Source organism: Psammomys obesus, unplaced genomic scaffold (assembly GCF_907164565.1).
Source record: "Psammomys obesus unplaced genomic scaffold, mPsaObe1.curated_primary_1811, whole genome shotgun sequence".
NCBI lineage: Eukaryota > Metazoa > Chordata > Mammalia > Rodentia > Muridae > Psammomys > Psammomys obesus.
The window spans coordinates 2,866,082-2,884,700 of NW_026590767.1; the positions used below are offsets into that span (position 1 = coordinate 2,866,082).

Below are 18,619 nucleotides of genomic sequence, written 5' to 3' on the forward strand. Positions count from 1 at the left end.
TATAAGCGCTTTACTCAATAACCCGGGAGCGGTGCAGGCGAGGAACTGCACCGCCACGGTGCAGTCTGGACGTTTGTGGGGACTCGTTCTACACTCTGTCTTCGCTCTTGGCTCACCTGGGGTGTGTCTAAGGAACAGGGTTCCCGGGACCTCAAGGCTGCAGCCACAAAGAGTGGGTTTGGCTGGGCGCCTTGGGCCTTGCTCCTTTCCATAAAGCTTGTGTCAATAACTGTCGCCTCAAATCCCTTTGCTTGCGCTGGGATGACTCTAGATCAGGTAACAGGTGCTCTGGGGATTAAACAAGCAGGAGTCAGGGCTCAGAGGGAGGACACGGAAGGAGAGAACCGGGTTTTATTGAGCTCCGCCTTGACCTCTGAAAGGAAAACATCACATCAAACAATTTTTAGGGAAAAGTCTACATATCTTGCCCAAAGACATCCTGTCCATGCTTGACAAAGTCCCGCCCAATTCTAAAACGTCCCCATAGCCACCTGCTTCTCTTCCTTCCATTTGTGGCAACTTCGAGAGCACCAATATTTACCCACAAAATAAAAATGAGTTTAGTCGCACCGTGGTAAGGAGAGCTGTGTGGAATTCGACCGAGGTTTAGGAACTAACTGTTCTGCACTCCGAGGGCTTATGGGTTTCTGGCGCTTTCCACCTCTAGCTGACACCTCTTCAAAACAGGAGAAAGGGGCTGGGGTGGACGACACTAAGGAGTTTGCCAGAGGGCAGAGATACTTCTGCTGGGACCAGATATGTTCAAGCTAGCACGGCGCAAACGGTGGCGTTGGAATGTGAACCGGAACCTTGGCAGATGTAGGGCTCTCCCGTTTCCAAAATGTTGTGGTCCCTGTGGCCAGTGGGAGTCTGCAGGTGGAGAGCCACAGAAGTTCCCTGCTCCCGGGTCTCCCAGGAGACACAGAGAACCCAGAGAAGGGCATCTTTCTGAGCCCCATGCTGTTTATCTCCCCTACCCTAACGCGGCGGGAGACCCATAGCTCCCTGCCGGTTCCCCGGAGGCTGGCAGGGGTTCAGGGCTCCGAAGGGAGGCGGTAGCCTACGGGGGAGCATCTCGGATGATGCTCCTAGTGGAGAGAGCCCCACCAGCTCGAAGCCCTGCGCTGCCCCCGTTTCTGGACAGACAGGGATGAGGAGAGTCGGGTTGGAGAGGCCAGGGATCCGGCTGCAGTCTAAGCCGCCTTCGGGCCCCGATCCCCCAGGCGGCGGCACCAGGCGTGCTCCCGGAGCTTCCCGGGGCTGCGTGCTCGGCCCCAGCTTTTTAAAAAATTCCGGGGCCGCTCCGCGGCGCTGCGATTGGCCGCGGCCGGGTAACCTCTATGCAAATGAGGCCGCGCAGCCTCCGCGGCGCCCGAGCCCGGTGGAGTTGGCAAGGCAGGAAGGGACACTGGCACCGCAGCTGGGCGGGCTCCCCCAGAGCCGGGCCGACGGGGACCCGCGCGCAGCGGCCCGGTGCCTGCTCGTCCCGGCGCCGAAGGGACTCCTCGCCAGCCTCGTGGCCCCCTCCCCCTCGCCTCCCCTCCCGCCCCTCCCCCTCGCCTGCCTGCCCGCGCCACCTTCCAACCAGACCCGCTCTAAAGGGAGTTCTTGGTTTCCTCCGATTTCTTATGAACCCAGGATGGGCAGCAAGGAAGATGTGGGGAAGGGATGTCCGGCGGCCGGTGGCGTCTCCAGCTTCACCATCCAGTCCATCCTGGGCGGGGGCCCCTCCGAGGCACCGCGCGAGTCCGCCGGGTGGCCAGCTAGGAAACGCAGCCTGTCTGTGTCCTCGGAGGAGGAGGAGCCGGAGGAAGGCTGGAAGGCTCCGGCTTGCTTCTGCCCAGGTCCGCACGGCCCCAAGGAGCCAAGCCCTAAGCACCATCCCCCCATCCCTTTCCCTTGCCTGGGTAAGGATCGCCCGTCGGGAATCTGGCCCCCGGGCGTGAGCCGACGCGGTGTGTGTGTGTGTCTGGGAGACTCGGGAACGGAGCACCCTCCGGACCCAGCCGGGCTGCTGGGGATCCAGGCTAAAGGGAGGGCGCTAGGTCCCAGCCGTGTCTCCTCGGAAGGGCCGGCATTAGGGAGGAGTATAGGGCTGTTGGGGGCGTTTAGGGGAAGGCTGGGCTGGAAAGAGCGAGAGCCGCAGCGGGGCCAGGGGCTCTGCGGGAGGCACAGACGTGGGCCAGAACGCTTTCTCACGCCGACTACCCCCTGTCCCGACCTGAGTTCTGCAGGTCTGGTCTGGGCTCTGTCTGTCCCGCAGTCTTTGTGTCTTTTCTCTCCGCTCGGTCTCTCTTCCAAGTTATTGGTACTCCAAAATGATTGACAGCGGCGCGATTCGAGAGGGTTCCTCCTGACCGCAGCTAACGGGGGAGAGCCAAGGAAGTCCTTAGCCGCTCTTCCAAGGAAAAGGGCCTGGAAAACTGATGCCACCTTATAAGGCTCAGTTCTTAAAATCACGTTCAAAAAAAACGGTGTTACTGTCCCCATCTTAAACCTGTTACCGCCTTTTCGTTCGTGTGACTGGGTGCAGGGACTCCCGTGCCCTGATTTTGTGGGAGCCTCTTCTGCTGCTCCGAAAGGCCGAGGCTCCGAACTTTGGGCGTCGGCAGGACGCGGTAGACGAGGAGGAAGGGGTTGGAAACAGGGGACCAAGAAGGCAGGCCCCGGCCGACCTTCCGGTCCTGGGAAGGGCTGAGCGTCTTCGAGGCGGCGCCCCAACCCCAAGGTCATTTCGCGTGTGCTTCCCCTCCAGGTACCCCCAAGGGCAGCGGCGGCGCGGGGCCTGCGGGCTCGGAGCGCGCGCCTTTCCTTTCTCCTTCCCACCCGGACTTTAAGGAGGAGAAGGACAGGCTCCTGCCGGCAGGCTCGCCTTCTCCGGGCCCGGAGCGGCCGCGGGACGGCGGCGCGGAGCGGCAGGCCGGGGTGGCCAAGAAGAAGACGCGCACCGTCTTCTCGCGCAGCCAGGTCTACCAGCTCGAGTCCACCTTCGACATGAAGCGCTACCTGAGCAGCTCGGAGCGCGCCTGCCTGGCCTCCAGCCTGCAGCTCACCGAGACCCAGGTCAAGACTTGGTTCCAGAACCGCCGCAACAAGTGGAAGCGGCAGCTCTCGGCCGAGCTGGAGGCGGCCAACATGGCCCACGCGTCGGCGCAGACTCTCGTGGGCATGCCGCTGGTGTTCCGGGACAGTTCGCTGCTGCGGGTGCCCGTGCCGCGCTCGCTCGCCTTCCCGGCTCCGCTCTACTACCCGGGCAGCAACCTCTCGGCCTTACCGCTCTACAACCTCTACAACAAGCTCGACTACTGACGCGCCCGCCCGCCCGCTCATCCGCTCATCCGCCCGCCCGCGGGCTCCCCGGGCGCCTCCCGCCGCCTGCAGCCGCCGGGAGAGCGGGGCGCGGGCGGCCTCCTCCCCGGGGCGCCGAGCAGAGCGGCGCGCGCGACCGGAGACGTTTGAGAAATACACCATGTGTATTCGTTACGTCCTATTTATGGCCTCTTCCCCGTTTTTCTGTTCGTCTCGGGTATTTATCTGCGTTCCTCACGCCGGAACACCTGGCTCTCTCTACCCAAAACCTAAAGCAAGACGCGTTTGAAAAACTGTCTCGGAAAGGGAGATTCTCGGGCGGTGGTGGGAAAGAGAGTTTTGGCTGGTAGCAAGAAAAACAAACAAAACAACATCAGAAAACACAGCAAAAAACAAAAAACAAAAACCCGGATAGTCTTTCTCCCATTTGTGCACCTGTATATATACACATATGTGTGTGTGTGTGTATACAAGGATACACCGTTAGCCAAGAGCCAGCTAGGGCCTTGGCCATTGACCTAATCACTTCTCTTCGCTCCCTTCATCTTGATGATGGGTAGGGGTGAAACGAGCAGAGTACAGATCTGTAAATATTTTTAAAGAGGAAAAAAATAATAAAACGTTTTAAACACGGTTGCTAACTTTGGTGGGATTAATTGTCCAGCGAGACAGCGCACGAAGGGGTCTGAATTTTTAGCGCCAGGGCATGCAAGATTCTGTGTGGTTGCCCCCGGCCCCCGGCCCCCGCCCCCCAGGCCCTGCAATTACCACGTGAGGGTGGGGTTGGGCTCGGAAGCTAAAGGTTGGGTTGTTGGGGCTGCCCAGGCAGCACGTGACTGGAGCTGTTTATTGGAATAGCGCAGCTCCTACGACCCAGGTGTACTGGTTGGGGTGCACTCCTGGATGGAATCCAGTGCCCGCGCCCGCCGAGAAAGACAAAGCCTGGCTGCTGACCCGGTGGCCTCTGGGAATGAGCCAGGCAAGGATTTGAACGTCTCCCTGGTACTGGGATATTTTGTTGTTGTTGTGGGGGGGGGGGGGGGGGGGCGGTTGTGGACGGAAGATGCTCTTGGGGTCCTCCTGTGCCAAGTAAGACGTGGTGTGTGAGAAAGCCTCCCCTTGGGGTTCAGAGCCCTAGGCGACCCGCTTGCAGCCACGCACAGTCCCCTGGCTGCTGACGCCTTTGGGTGTTCTGCGCGGAGCGGGGAGAGATGCCTAAAGGCCACGTTTCGATGGAGGAACGCGTGGAGCAGGTGGCACGGGCGCTTCCCGAGGCTCCCTTTGTAGCTGTTGCAGTTTGCGCCGTGAGTGGCTAAACGGTAAGATCTTCAGCCAACGCGCACCGGCTGTTGCTGAAGTGAACCCTGAAGACTGCAGTGCCCACACACCTGCCTCCTGGCTGGCAGGGCTGGGGAGGGCGGCACCCAGGGGCCGCCAGCGCCGGGATCACGCAGATCACAGCCTGGCTCTCCATTTTGATAGCAGCCACCTGTTTCTTGTTAAAGGCCAAAAATGGATGCGGACGCTTGGAGGAGGCCTCGGGTTATTAGGTCCGCCTGCCTCCCTTCAGTGGTTGACCAAGGAGCTAAGAGCCCGCAGCGCCGAGGCACTATTTCTTTCTTTCTTTCTTTCTTCAGAAGAAAACCTGTCTTTTTGAGCCAAGAGGCGTCGAAATGACTTGCGTGTTGTAGGAATACACAGAATGTAAATGTTCCTATACCATTCCGTGTAAAATGCCTGGCCTGAGAGATTGGCTTTGATGTTGCCCATTTTCTTCTTATCACATTATATTTTATAAAACCCGCAACTACTCGGAGGTGTCTTCAGACGGGTGCCACTCAAGAATGCACCCGACAGTACTAGGTTGGTTTATTTGCATTTGTTTTATTTTAGCTGTGTTTAGTCAATAAGCGTTTGTTGGGGTCCTAATACATGCTGAGAACCTACACTAAATTTGGGGTGGTCAGAGGTAGAACCAGAAGAGGCCTATCCGTTCCTTTCTCATTTATTGAATATGTGTGTTTTATGTCACTGAAGTTGTCGATCTGGATAACCTCTTTGCATTTTCACCGACAGCATTCTTTGAACATTGCACACAGAAACAACCAAATTACTTCAGAGGAGCATCTTGTGGAGAATTATTCCATTCGGGTAAATTACAGTTTGACGATGGGCTTAGCAGCGTCGGGTCACCCTGTTCGCTTGAGGCAGGCTTTCTCTACAGGGAGTGACTTCCTTAATTAATGTCTGGGGTTTGCCTTTACTATTTTAGGGAGTGAGCATTTTTCCAGTTGTCACATGACATATATTTGACTTTCTTTAGCCACCCAGGAATTAGCCTGGACGGGTGACCCAACGCTGCAATTCATTTCTAGGAGTTTTCTTCAACAGGTAACTGAATAGTCACACACACACACACAAACACACACACACACACACACACACACACACGCGCGCGCGCGCGCGTGCACACACGCACACGCTTCACATTTGTGTTGCAAAATGGTCAAAGCTCTACTGTTGCCAGATTTCCTATCTCAAGTCTATCAATTCATTTGAATAATCAGCAAAACAGTCCATCTCCTTTCAGGCTCTAAACCTGATTTAAAAGATTGACGTTTCTTAAAACTCAAATAGAGTTGGGCTGCGACTGCATGGCCAGAGGGGCCTGCATCATACACACACGGGATAATGAAATATGCTTAGATTTTATTAGTAGGTAATTTATGCTTAGAATCTGGAAACACTAATAGAATTAAATAAACAACTGGGAAAGAGAACCAAATAAGTCAAGAGGTAAAATTATTTTGCTAAAGTTAGAATGCAAAACAACCCAACTGCATTAAAAAAAAATTGAACTTGGCCATTGATTTCTTGAAAAAGAGAAAAGAGAGAGAGAGAGAGAGAACCACATAGTAGAACTATTCAGAGAGGGGCAAGGATCAGAATATTTTAGCTGTAATAACCATTATCAGGACAATAAAAGAAAGGTTGCTGTGTGTGTGTGTGTGTATCAGAAATCTTAAGTGATTTTAGTTCAGAGTGTGTGCACACATAAGATCAATTTGTTTCTATTAATATACCTTGAAAGCTAAACAGGTTAATCCTAGTGACAACTTCCTCCAAAATTTCAAGATGAAAATGACTATCTCAAAAAGAGATGGCAGAGAAAAGTTGTAGCAAGGATTAAATAGAAACTCTTGGCAATATTTTGCATGTCAGTATGCCAGCCACTATATTGTTAGTCAAATACTGCTTTTCTTTCACGGAACCAAAACAACCTCTTGTCAATGAAGCAACCCCTTTGATTCTCATATTTCCGGAGAACTCTAGATACGGAAAATGCAGCAAAGGGAGCCTGCAATTCCCATGGTACAGCAGGGTAGGATAGAAGGGGAGAGGACAGCCACAATGTTAGGAGCTACGATGAACCCTGAAATATTCTGCTTGGGCTTTAAAACATTATCTTTGTCCTACTGTGTTCACTCTTCCGGACATGGTGATCTTTTAAAACAAGGAGTAGTTTGATTGAACACGTATTCCCAGAGCGTCTTCCAGGCCTGACATTCAGGTACTTGATAACTATGGAGAAATAAAACATTAGAAACCAAGCCAAGTCCCTATGGGATCACTAGAACTCAAGGGAAACGAGACACTAGTTCACAGATGGAAACCCAAGCAAAATGAAAGCAAATAGTGGATTTGACTAGAACCTATTTCCTTCAGTATGTCCGGTTTGGATTAATTCCGGGGCTATGTGCTTGGCCAGAAAGAAAATGTTAATTAAGTTCTATAGTAGAATCAACCAAATGGAAATTCTGTGTCTGAGAGATCTCAGAGAAGGGTGCCACAATCAGAGTTAGATAAAAAATCTTTCATGCCCCTTAGCCTGTAGCTGGCCAGACAGGCAGCCAAGAGAAGACTACATCTCCCAACATGCAGCGTACAACAGTGGGCGGGCGTGAGCCCCTCCTTGGTCTGGGCATATATGGGAGTTGTAGTTTTCTCTCCGCAGCTTCAGCGACGTAACCTCTGCGTGGTGGTACTAAAAGAGACCCAGTGAACAGGGGCAAAAAAAAGAAACAACCAACGCAGTTTCCCTTTGAGCCGGAACAGAATGACGGCCGGCAGTAGGTCAGACCAATTAGCTGCCGACATCGAGCCGTTGGCGTTCAAAATCAGCCAATGATAGGCCTGCTCCGGAGCTTCCTCTACGCCTCCTTCAGCCTGCGAGTACTGGGAGGGAAGCGGCGAGCTAGTGGCGGGTGCAGAAACGTTGCCTAGACGGACACGAGGTAGAGACCGCGGGAGGGCGGGTGGCGCGGGGTCCGGGGCCTGCAGCCGCTGGGTCTGTGCACAGGGGGATCCGGCTGGCATTCTTTGTGTGTTCGGGGGGGATACTTGGGCCGGGAATCAGGCCAGGCCGGGTGGAGCTCAGCGGGAGCGGGATGGCGGCCGGTCTGGAGCCAGGCGGACGCCGCTCTGCGCAGGCGCAGGCCCGGGTCGGCCTCTTGCTCCGGTAAGGGATTCAGACTGCGCGTTTGTTCTGCAGATGACAGGTTCGAACGAATTCAAGCTGAACCAGCCACCCGAGGATGGCATCTCCTCGGTCAAGTTCAGCCCCAACACCTCCCAGTTCCTCCTGGTCTCCTCCTGGGATACGTCCGTGCGCCTCTACGATGTGCCCGCCAATTCCATGAGGCTCAAGTACCAGCACACTGGTGCTGTCCTGGACTGCGCCTTCTACGTAGGTGGATTCAGTTTCTGCTCCTGTCCCCTTACTGAGAAAGCGTAGGCTGTGCCAGTAGCATCCCATACACCGTTTGGACAGTTCATTGCTGTTCTGGAATGCTTTCCTTTAACCTGACATTGAGCCTACTACCGTGGTGTGTTTTTTTGTTTGTTTGTTTGTTTGTTATTTCCTTTCAAGGCAATTTCAATATCCCTTTTCAAGTTCAGGCTTGGGTAAACAATTGTATTTGAAATTATCAGCAAGACCAGCGTAGTTATTGAAAGGAATGAATGTCGTCCAGTTAGTTTGAGCTGCCCTTTCTTTGCTTCATTTTGGAGATCACTTACTTGCGTTTTTTCACTTCTTAGTTCCTGGACCTAGCCCAAACAGTTCCCGGTAGAAACAGCAGTTTTGACATGCTTGCTAAGGCTTTGTAACGTCTAAGTGGTAAGGGGGCTGGTATCGTGGCCACACCTTTAATCCCAGGGGCAGAGGTAGGCGGAACTCTTGAGTTTTGAGTCCAGCCAGGGCTACATAGTGAGACCCTGTCTCAGAAAAACAAACAAACAAAAAAACCCAAACCAAACCAGAACTTTACTTTGTAGGATCCAACCCATGCCTGGAGTGGAGGATTAGATCATCAACTGAAAATGCATGATTTGAATACTGATCAAGGTAATAATAATATGGCCACATGTTGCCAGTTTTCTCTGCTAGTGTTGTATTAGTGTAGAAATGCTTATTTAGGAAGAGTAGTTGTTTTCGAAGTTTAGGTGAAGGTGAAAAGTGGCCGTGATAATAGGCATTTAAAATAAGTTATCACCAATGGAGCACACATTTTGCATGCAGTAAAACCCATCTCGAGCACTGTTTGAACATCACTTAAGCATTTGGCCATCACCTCTAAGAAGTCTTTAGAAGTGGACTGGATCTGTGGTCTGTGATTCGTTAGGATTTCCCAGGACTGTTTGATATTTTAGGATGGTCTCTTCACAAACTAAAGAAAAGATGCACTTTAAGAGTGCAGCACAGTAACCTGTCATACTTGCCTTAGTGATGCTTTTGTATTCTTAGCAAGAGAATATATTTCAGTTGCTGAGTTGAACTGTGGGAAGACGCCTGACCTGTGTGTGTTGGTGTTCCTGTAATCCCAGCACTTGGAAGGGGAGGGGAGGTAGGAGGATTACAAATTCAAGGCAAGCCTCAGCTACATAGCCAGTTTGAGACCAGCACTGACTCCATGAGACCCTGGAGGAGAAAGAACAGTGTTTCATTAGAAGAGGCCTCTGCCGGAGACTAACTGTTTGCGTGTAATATGTATATACTAGGCAAACATTCTGTCTGAGCTATATCCCCAGTCCTGTGATCCATCCTCGTATCTTTATGTCACATGGGTTTTGGCACATAGTAGATATTTAGGAGGTGTCAATTGAATGAACAAATGAGATACTGTGAAAGTTGAAACTGAGCTGACAGGAAAGAAATTATGTAGTAGAAATTTGACCCTATCATGAGAAGAACCAAAAATATTAACTGAAAGACTACCCTCAGCTTTCAAATCCTGTAATCATTTCTTACTAGCGTTGCCTTAATGTGATGTTAAGTGTTGTTGGGGTACAGGAAACCAAAGATCTCCACTCATTTGTTCATTAACAAGTATTTCTTGAGCACCTATAATGTACCAAACCTTTTACTAGATACAAAGGTACAGAGTTAAACCAGCTTTCCTAAAATCTAGGATGAAGTTAATAAGCAATCACCATCTTAACACAGTTTGAAATTGAAGGCAGCTGGGCTGTCTTCCCGCTAGTGAATTAACCTGTGCAGTATGAAGTGAATTAGAGGACCGGCTAACTTTGCAGTCGTGGAAAGATTGTTCTGCAGGCAGACATTTCTGTGGAGTTGACTGAGACAGGTTGATTTCAGCTACTGTCCAATTAGTTCATTGGAGGTATCCTATGAGATAATAAGCTAGCTGCGTTGTTTTTACTTTATTTTTCTTTGCAATAGAAAATCTTGTTGGAACTCACGATGCCCCTATCAGATGTGTTGAATACTGTCCAGAAGTGAACGTGATGGTTACTGGAAGTTGGGATCAGACAGTTAAGCTATGGGATCCCAGAACTCCTTGTAATGCTGGGACCTTCTCTCAGCCGGAAAAGGTAGGCTTTTTATATTCATCAGGGATGCTGCGTTCATTGGGGTAATTTGTTTTGGTGTATGTTTGATGAATATGCTGTTGAACAGCTTAAGAATTGGCAGTCTGTTTTAGGAACCTAACTACACAGGAATGCTTTAATGCAAAGGGAATTGACTTTTAAATTTTGGTCATCTTTTTCTGTCAGTTGTTAAACTTGGGCTGGAGAGCACAAGCTTAAAATTCCTCATTCCGAGTGTAGTTAATGCGTGAGGTCTGAGGTCTGAAAAGTAACTCACTACCTTTTCACAGGAGCCATTTGCAGAGACCGGTTGTCTTAAATTTGGTTTGACATCCCAAGCCAGAACATGGGATGAAGCAGCATTCATTTTAAATTGCAGCTTGAGGTGCCATTTGAATTGACAGTTGAGACTGGAAAGGGTTATCATTTCAGCTTTAGTGAGAGAACTGTGTTCTCTGGCTGTTATTGCTGTGTGTGTATTTAAATGCTGACAGATGTACCTTGATTTTATTTCCCATAGACAGTACCATGGTTGGGTCTTAAGTTTTTGGTGGTTTTGTTTTTTGTTTTTTTTTTTTCAGTTCAGTTTGACAGTCTCTACCTTTGAATTATAAAATCATTTATATCTGTAATTCCTTTAATTATTTTTTTTTTGAGAATTTCATACCTGAGTACACTGTATTTACATCTTTGCCACCCCCTCCTCTTCTCCCTGCAACCTTCTCCATTCATTCTCAGGTTCATGGCCTCTTCTGTAATTATTGTTGTTTTATACATGTGTACACAGAAGCTGCTGACTCCATGTGGAGTTTCTTATTTACACATGCATTTATGGCTGACCACTGAGGAGTAGATGACCTAATCTTGTCCCTGGAGAAAACTAATTTTCCCTCCTGCAAACGGAGCCTTTAAAAGCCAACTTTGTGCATTCTAACTTGTTGATTTGTTTGATCCTCACCAGGCTTTTATCAGGTGGTAGGTAATTTAAAAGATGGATTGTCATAGAAGTTTAAAGGTATTCTTCACTAGAGTCTATTTCCCTAGTGTAAATATACGGTTCAGTCCTGTTAGCCATCATCACATACAGTAGTGAATCCAAAGAGCCATTATTTTTGTCACGTCACAGTCTGGCAAGACCTTTGTTCAGAATAAAATAATTGCATTGTTTCTAGTTTTGATTTATGGTTGTATGTAACATGTTAAGAACTGTGATAAATTGCTGACAGAATATCATATAATGGACAGCCACAGTGAGTCAAGCTGCTTATTGGTTCAGCAAGGTTCATTATGTCACTTTTTTTTTTAATACTTTCTTTGATAAATGTATATACCTAGTCAGTAGCATGACAGTGGTTTTCCTTGATTTATGATCAGTGGGGTTAGAAAGCAGTTTTAGAAGCTTGTGTGTCACCTGTATAGTAAAGATTTAAGTTAAAATTCCTGATACAATTGTACCACTATAAATTGACTTCTTTCTGGTTTATTTTTTTAAGTTTAGTATTTCATATATCTTAGATTAATTTTCCTTTTTCTTCTTTTTTTTGGGGGGAAACATTGGCTTTCTGAATAAACATTGCATCATTCATATTTAAATATGCAATCATTTAATATTTCAGTTTTTTAAGTTCTCATTTTTCCCTCAGTTGCATTAGTTGAACTTTAAAGTCAAATTGTAGTGACTGCTGTGAGGGTGTTGTATTGTAATCTAAGCTGGTTCTTCTGCTGGTGGCCTGTAGTTAATATGCTGGTGATTATCAACTATGTGGCTTAGGCACTAAGGTTTAAAGGAGAGTCTTAACCCAATCGTGGGTCCTCTACATTTTCTGATAGCTATTCCGCGGAGTTGAAAATCAACAGGAACCTCAGTTACAGAACTTGAATCTGGATTTTAGAGAAATGACTGACTAGGAAGGCACTTTTTGCTGCTCTTCATGAGTTCATTCCCTCTGGTGTCTATATAAGCTCTTATTTTCAAGTGAGCCCACAAATGTTTTGCCTGCAGGAAATTTTTTTTTTTTTATAAAGGAATTTTTATGGAAGCTTAAATATTGAAGAAAAGACATTATGAGGGAGAAAAATAGATACTTTTAGGGGATAAAATGCTTTTTTTTTTTTTTTCATTCCCTGAAGATGGGCTTCCATTTGGAATATTGAACATGGCGTCAGAGCCTAAGGATAGCTTTGCTGTGATCAGGACAGCTTTTTTTATCTTTCGTTTTGAGTTTGCGTGACTGCATGGCCACGAGACAGCCTGTTAGTGATGCTTACTTCGTTCTTTCTAGGAAGACCTTTCCCTCTGGAAACAGCTGGGAAATGCTGGGAGTTTTAGAGGTCCAAATGAAGTCTTTGAAAAGCTGGTCTGGTCATAGGAAAAAAAAAAAAAGAAAAAGATTCTTTTACAAAAGCCAGAAGCTCCCTGAGAGGTCCTTTGACTTTATTGTCCTGTATTGAGTGGATTTAATACGTTTATCTTAAATAAAGCAAGACATTTTGGGGAAAATGTCATAATCCCGAGTGTTTCTTCTTTAGAAGTGTCTGCAAGCATATTTGGGTGTCCTTTATGCTTAGTGATGTCCTGGAATGCTTATCTATCTAAGTTAGGTGTTCATGGAAGTCTCTGTACTGAAGGTTTGAGGCCTGCTCTGGGAACCCATTCAGCTAGTGTTTTATGGTTTTAGGGTTAGGTGAACTTATGGAGCAAATTGTTACTTTTCAGGAAATAGATGGTAATAATCAAGTTTTGATGCTTCCTAAAAGGTGTACACCCTGTCAGTGTCCGGGGACAGGCTGATTGTGGGCACAGCAGGCCGCCGTGTGCTGGTCTGGGACTTGAGGAATATGGGCTACGTGCAGCAGCGCAGGGAGTCCAGCCTGAAGTACCAGACTCGCTGCATCCGTGCATTCCCGAACAAGCAGGTACTGGTCTCCCCACTCCGCTCTTCTGGAACTTCAAAGTAGTGGTGACTTAATACTTGTTTTTAGGTCTGCTCTCTGTAATCTCTAAAGACAGCTGTGTGTTAAAGGAGCCTGCCTTAAGCCCACGGTATGGGGAAGATGTTGATATTCCAGAGGTCAAGTGCTTTGAATAGGTCTTATTGCTAATTTTGGAGTGGATGCTTATGAAGTATTAAGTATGCATTATCAAAGAATTTAACATACTTCAACTTGTAAACCTGTCAAAGCTTAAATTTGGAAATGTGTTTATAGAATTTGCTTTTTATTTTCTTTTTGCTGTTATTTTCTTTTTTTTAAATATAGCCCAGGTTGGCCTCATTTGTACACTCCTTTGCTTCAGCTTCTCCTATGCTAGGATTGTTGATTTGTTTCTTTGGATGCCTGTCTTTGTGTTTTTTAATCGTAATATTAGCAGAATTGTTTCTCTACTTAACAATAGAGCTTTGAATTTTTTTCTTTTATCTTTTTCTCTATGAGAACGCCACTGAGATGAGGCAATGTCTCGTGGTGACTAACTTCATGATATACTGGCTGGGTCTCCTTCCATCATTACTAAAAAGATTTGTGAGCTCTCTCTCATTAGCAGTTGGCAAAGCTGTATGGGGAGGTTAGCCTTAGTGGCATACTCCTATAATCCTAGCTCTTAGGAGGCTGGAGCAGGAAGATTGTGAGTTCAAGGCCATCATAGTCTGTAGAGTAAGAAGCCGTCCCAAGAATCATAAGGGCAGTTGGTTGTGAGGTAAACTGCTGTAGGGAGTTTTAAGAGGAAAAGTTCACTTAAAGCAGTAAATGCATTTGGCATCACGCCTGCCCTTCAGCTGCTGTGGAATATGAAACAGGAAGTCAGTTCTCTTGGCTGTTTGTCTCTCCTTGATCCTCGAGTGGTCATCGCACTCTTTTAAAGAAATATCATTTCTTTATGATAAATATTGAAGGAGCTGCAGTTAATGAAACTTATAGAGGTTTACATGTGACTAAACATGCTTGTATTACAAAAAATGTTTTTGTGTTTATTTACATTTTTTTTCTGTAGGATTATCTTTGCTTTTATCATGGATGCTGAAAGCAGGATTTTATTTAAAAAAAAAAAATGGATATGACTCAGTGAGCAGAGGTGCTTGCTGCCAAGCCTGAGAACCTGCGCTCTCTCCCTGGTACCCACGTGGCAGAAGGAGAGAACTGACCCCGAAAGTGGTCATGTACCGCCGCACGCCTGCACGCACGTACACACGTGCATAGGAATAATTTAGAAATTCAAAAGTTGGATTTTATTGAATTTATTTTTTTTTGTTGTTGTTTGTTTTTTGTTTTTATTTTATTTTATTTGAGACAGGGTTTCTCTGTGTAACCTGGGCTGTCCTGAACTCCCTTTGTCGACCAGGCTGGCCTCGAACTCACAGAGATCCACCTGCTTCTGCCTCCCTGAGCAGTGGGATTAAAGGTGTGCACCACCACACCCAGCTTCAGTTCATTTTCTATAAGCACTTTTTTTGGGAATAATATTTTTTTAAACTTCTTGACCAATATGTGAATATATAAAAAGGGTAAATTTCATATTCATTGCATTGTCTTTTAAAAACCATGTTGTTTTTCAAGCAGAGATTGAAATGGTTTGAAACTGAGAAGCAGTCTTCATGGTTCCCTGGCAGTCTGGTTTATGCAAACCTGGCTCATTGTAGTAAATACGGGGCTGGCCAGCTGAACTGGAACTGGATTGCTCACCAGGAGGGAGGACCACTGCTTAGAAGTAAAGATGGAGAGGGGGTTTTTCCTGCGGAAACAGATGGGAGCCCCCTTCAGGGCAGGAGAGAGGAGGATACGAAAACTTAAACGTCCTTGTTTAGATCTGCAGAAACAAATCATTTTGTTTGCACCGTGTTAGGTGCTGAGTGGAGGAAGGAAGGGAGGGCGGCTCCAGTTCCTGCAGCGCAGGCGCTGCTGCTCCTAGCTGTTCGTAGAGGTGTCGCGCCTGTCACTGCAGCTCTGATCCTTGATGAAACCTGGCTGAACTCTGATTTCTGAAATAGTCTTTATGGGTTGAACTGGGGACCTCGTGTGCTCTCTGAGGCAGATTTTGCCATTTTGGTCCTCTGCTCTCTTGGCAGGGTTACGTGTTGAGCTCCATTGAAGGCCGAGTGGCCGTAGAATACTTGGACCCAAGCCCTGAGGTTCAGAAGAAGAAGTATGCCTTCAAGTGTCACAGGCTAAAGGAAAACAACATTGAGCAGATTTACCCAGTCAACGCCATTTCCTTCCACAATATCCACAATACGTTTGCCACAGGTGAAGTATGACACGCGGGCCTGAGCTCAGTTTTAAGACTGTGTACTGTTGATGCTCAGACAGAATCCTGTGAGTTTGTGTTTGCTTTGAGAACATGAAGAGTGGTACAGAGAACCTTTTTAAACTACTCACATTATTTTCAGGTGGTTCTGACGGATTTGTAAATATTTGGGACCCATTTAACAAGAAGCGCCTGTGCCAATTCCATCGCTACCCCACCAGCATCGCTTCCCTTGCCTTCAGTAATGACGGAACTACGCTTGCAATAGCATCGTCATATATGTATGAAATGGATGACACGGAGCATCCTGAAGATGGTATCTTCATTCGCCAAGTGACAGATGCAGAAACAAAGCCCAAGTGAGTATGCTTCACCTGGATTGAAGCCTTTTCTTGCATTCAACCCAGGACTTATTAATTTTTCTAAATTCATGAATAGCATTGTTGATGCCTGCTCGATATTACAGCTGACTGCAGGGTTGGAGTTGATTTTATCTTGTTCTCCCAAGCTTTCAATATCCGTAGGTTGATAGACGGTCTGATGGATAAAATTGTGCCCAGTTGTTTTGTAGAGAAGAATGTCAAACTCTCATTCTTCTTGAATAGGCTCTATTATCTGACTCTCTGGAGTTACTACTAGCTCATTGCTGCAAAATTAAGTTGAGGAATTCAAGAATAATTTATTTTAGTAAATTCTATTTAAGATATTTAAGAATTTGAACTGCCAAAAAACCTTCCCTCTCCAGACATTGTTTCTGTAGTATTTACAGAAGTGAATGACCTTTGGGTCTTACTGAAAACCCAGAGTAATGTAGTCTTGCCTAGCCTAGCAAATTTCCTTCCTTTTGCAATGTTCATAGGTTGGCTGTAGGTTCTAGCTGTTGTTTGCAAAGGGGGCATCTACGTGTTTTGGCAGCAGCAGGACAAAGCTTTTACCAGCAGTGGACTCTTCCAGGCTGTGAGCAGGCACAGGCTTGGCAGACGGGACACCGTGCAGTGCCTACCTCATGTGCCTTGTCCTGCTTTTTACCCTGTCCTCAGGGCCTAGAAGGAAATCCTCAGTGAATATTTGTGGGATAGGTACATTTGTGGGGGACTTCTTAATTTTCTGAAGTCCCCTTACTAAATTAGTTGGGCCTCTGTAGGAGCAGAGCATTTAACAAGGAGAAATGTATGTACTTTTACAGTTTGACTGTAGAGTTTTAGAATGCAGAGCCTGTTGGATAAAGGGCTGTGCTTGCATTTGTCACTTTCATATTTCTTGTCCTGGCTGGCCATTTTGACCTCATGCTGTCATTTTTTTTTTTTTTTTTTTCTTTTGAACTTGTAGGTCATGGTATTCTTGACAACATTTCATTTACTTAAATGCCATGATGATGATAATAAAACAATTCTCCCCCCCCCCCCCGTGGTGAATTTGTTACTATTAACAAAAAACCAGGGAAATATTAATTTTAATATTTTAAGAACCTGAAAATAACAGAAAAGAGGTTTTTATAGGTTTTGTGTGTTGTTGTTTTTTTTTCCCCCCTAATGAAAACTTTCTTAAGTGCACAAGATGGTGTGATTGTTTGCTACATTAAAGGTATTTGGGAAAATAAGATTTGAGGCAGAGAGAATCAGTTTTGACCTTGGTTTTTGTTTCTGCTGTGGAAATAAATGTTTGTAAATAGAAGTAATAAAAATCCCTTTGTGTTCTTTCTGGACCTTAAATGGTAGAGGAAAAGGCTTTGAGCCATTGATTTCTCTGCTGGTGGTAGTTGGTAATTCGAATGCTGCTTCAGACTGCCTCATGAGGAGGTTAATCTACAATTAAACAATATTTCCTCTTGGCCGTCCATTATTTTCTGAAGCAGATGGTTCATCATTTCCTGGGCTGTTAAACAAAGCGAGGTTAAGGTTAGACTCTTGGGAATCAGCTAGTTTTCAATCTTATTAGGGTGCAGAAGGAAAACTAATAAGAAAACCTCCTAACATCATTTTGTGACTGTAAACAATTATTTATTAGCAAACAATTGATCCCAGAAGGGCAAATTGTTTGAGTCAGTAATGAGCTGAGAAAAGACAGAGCCTATCTGTGCATTTGGGAAAGTCATTGTAACGTAATTGCAGTACATTTAGACAGGCATCTATCTGGACCTGTTTCTATCTCTAAATGAATTTTTGGAAACATTAATGAGGTTTACATATTTCCCTGACATTTATATAGTTCTCTTGTCCATTTCAGTTGCCCAGCCGCTGGTGATTAAAGGTTAAAAAGAAGAAATTATAGTGAGAATGAGAGTCATTTTGATGTAATGTCTTGTAGCAGAACACGAACTTAGCTTGGCCTGTCTTAAGTAGTTCCAGTGTTTCTGTTGTCAGACTTGTTATTTTTAATGCTATTATTTGTAAATATGTGTCTCTGAATAGGACTTAGACCTTTATGAAGTTTATTTTACCCATAGTGTATTTTTTAAAAATTCTTTCGTTACAGAGAAGTCTTATTTTTATTTTATAAGGTTTTCAGTGAGAAGTTAGTGTAACGTTTAAGCAGGTCTTTGAACTGTGTTTCTTTAATTGCAGGTCCACGTAGTCATCTGGTGAAAGCGGTTTCTCTGTGGAAGGCTTTGTCTGCTTCCTACAAACAAGTGCTTCCCCCTAAGGGCTGCCTGTAGTCATTGGACACTTGGTGTAGTGTGTAGATTTTTCCTGTCTTAACAGAAATGTCTCTCTGTACTCTGTACTTTTTCGGGGTGGAGACCTTGTGCCCTTGTGCAGTAGTCTGACGGGCCTCCTGCTCCTAAGCAAGCCCCATTTCTGTTTGTGTTCTGGCTCTTTGTAGCACAATCTAAAACTGTTCTATTTTTCTGCTGTCCAATAAAGAAGAGATTTGAAACTTTTAAAACTTGGGTGTTTTTAAACATTTTGATAATTCGTTTCATGTAGTGCATGCATAACGAGGCTTCTCTTGGGCAAAGTGCTCTTCGTCGAGGGTGAGTTGAGGATGACATTTGACCTTGAAATGTACTTTGTCTCATTTATGTCTTGTACATTGGGAATCCAGCCCCAGATACAGTAATATACATGAGTCTGTTCAGCCATTTTGCTCATGTTCCTTTGGAGGATCAGTCAGACCTGTGAGCCAGCTCTACAGCTTCTCAGATGGCCACAGGCTGGCAGCCTCTGGGCATCTATGGCA

General features: G+C 46.4%; 2 protein-coding genes across 3 annotated transcripts; both read left to right on the forward strand.

Annotated features, from left to right (window-relative positions):
- The first annotated feature begins 1,624 nt into the window (after nt 1-1,624).
- On the forward strand, nt 1,625-3,310 carry Hmx2 (H6 family homeobox 2). Its single transcript, XM_055608941.1, has 2 exons — nt 1,625-1,907; nt 2,756-3,310. Exons 1-2 carry the CDS (start codon nt 1,640-1,642, stop codon nt 3,307-3,309), a joined length of 822 nt encoding a protein of 273 aa, XP_055464916.1. The 5' UTR covers nt 1,625-1,639; the 3' UTR covers nt 3,310.
- A 4,064-nt stretch (nt 3,311-7,374) lies between these two features.
- Nucleotides 7,375-18,325, forward strand: Bub3 (BUB3 mitotic checkpoint protein). 2 transcript variants are annotated; one of them, XM_055608925.1, is made up of 8 exons: nt 7,377-7,604; nt 7,862-8,056; nt 8,647-8,716; nt 10,052-10,203; nt 12,958-13,116; nt 15,261-15,438; nt 15,582-15,798; nt 18,004-18,325. In XM_055608925.1, exons 2-8 carry the CDS (start codon nt 7,862-7,864, stop codon nt 18,011-18,013), a joined length of 981 nt encoding a protein of 326 aa, XP_055464900.1. In that variant the 5' UTR covers nt 7,377-7,604; the 3' UTR covers nt 18,014-18,325. The 2 variants fall into 2 exon arrangements, with proteins under 2 accessions (XP_055464901.1, XP_055464900.1); XM_055608926.1 differs by lacking the exon at nt 18,004-18,325 and having other exon boundaries at nt 7,375-7,604; nt 15,582-15,802.
- Nucleotides 18,326-18,619: the final 294 nt, after the last annotated feature.

Coding starts and splice junctions, on each gene's coding strand:
- Hmx2 (XM_055608941.1), top strand. CDS start 1,640: ATGGGCAGCAAGGAAGATGTGGGGAAGGGATGTCCGGCGGCCGGTGGC. Junction 1,908..2,755: donor CATCCCTTTCCCTTGCCTGG/GTAAGGATCGCC, acceptor CTTCCCCTCCAG/GTACCCCCAAGGGCAGCGGC.
- Bub3 (XM_055608925.1), top strand. CDS start 7,862: ATGACAGGTTCGAACGAATTCAAGCTGAACCAGCCACCCGAGGATGGC. Junction 8,717..10,051: donor TGATTTGAATACTGATCAAG/GTAATAATAATA, acceptor TCTTTGCAATAG/AAAATCTTGTTGGAACTCAC. Junction 10,204..12,957: donor CCTTCTCTCAGCCGGAAAAG/GTAGGCTTTTTA, acceptor GCTTCCTAAAAG/GTGTACACCCTGTCAGTGTC.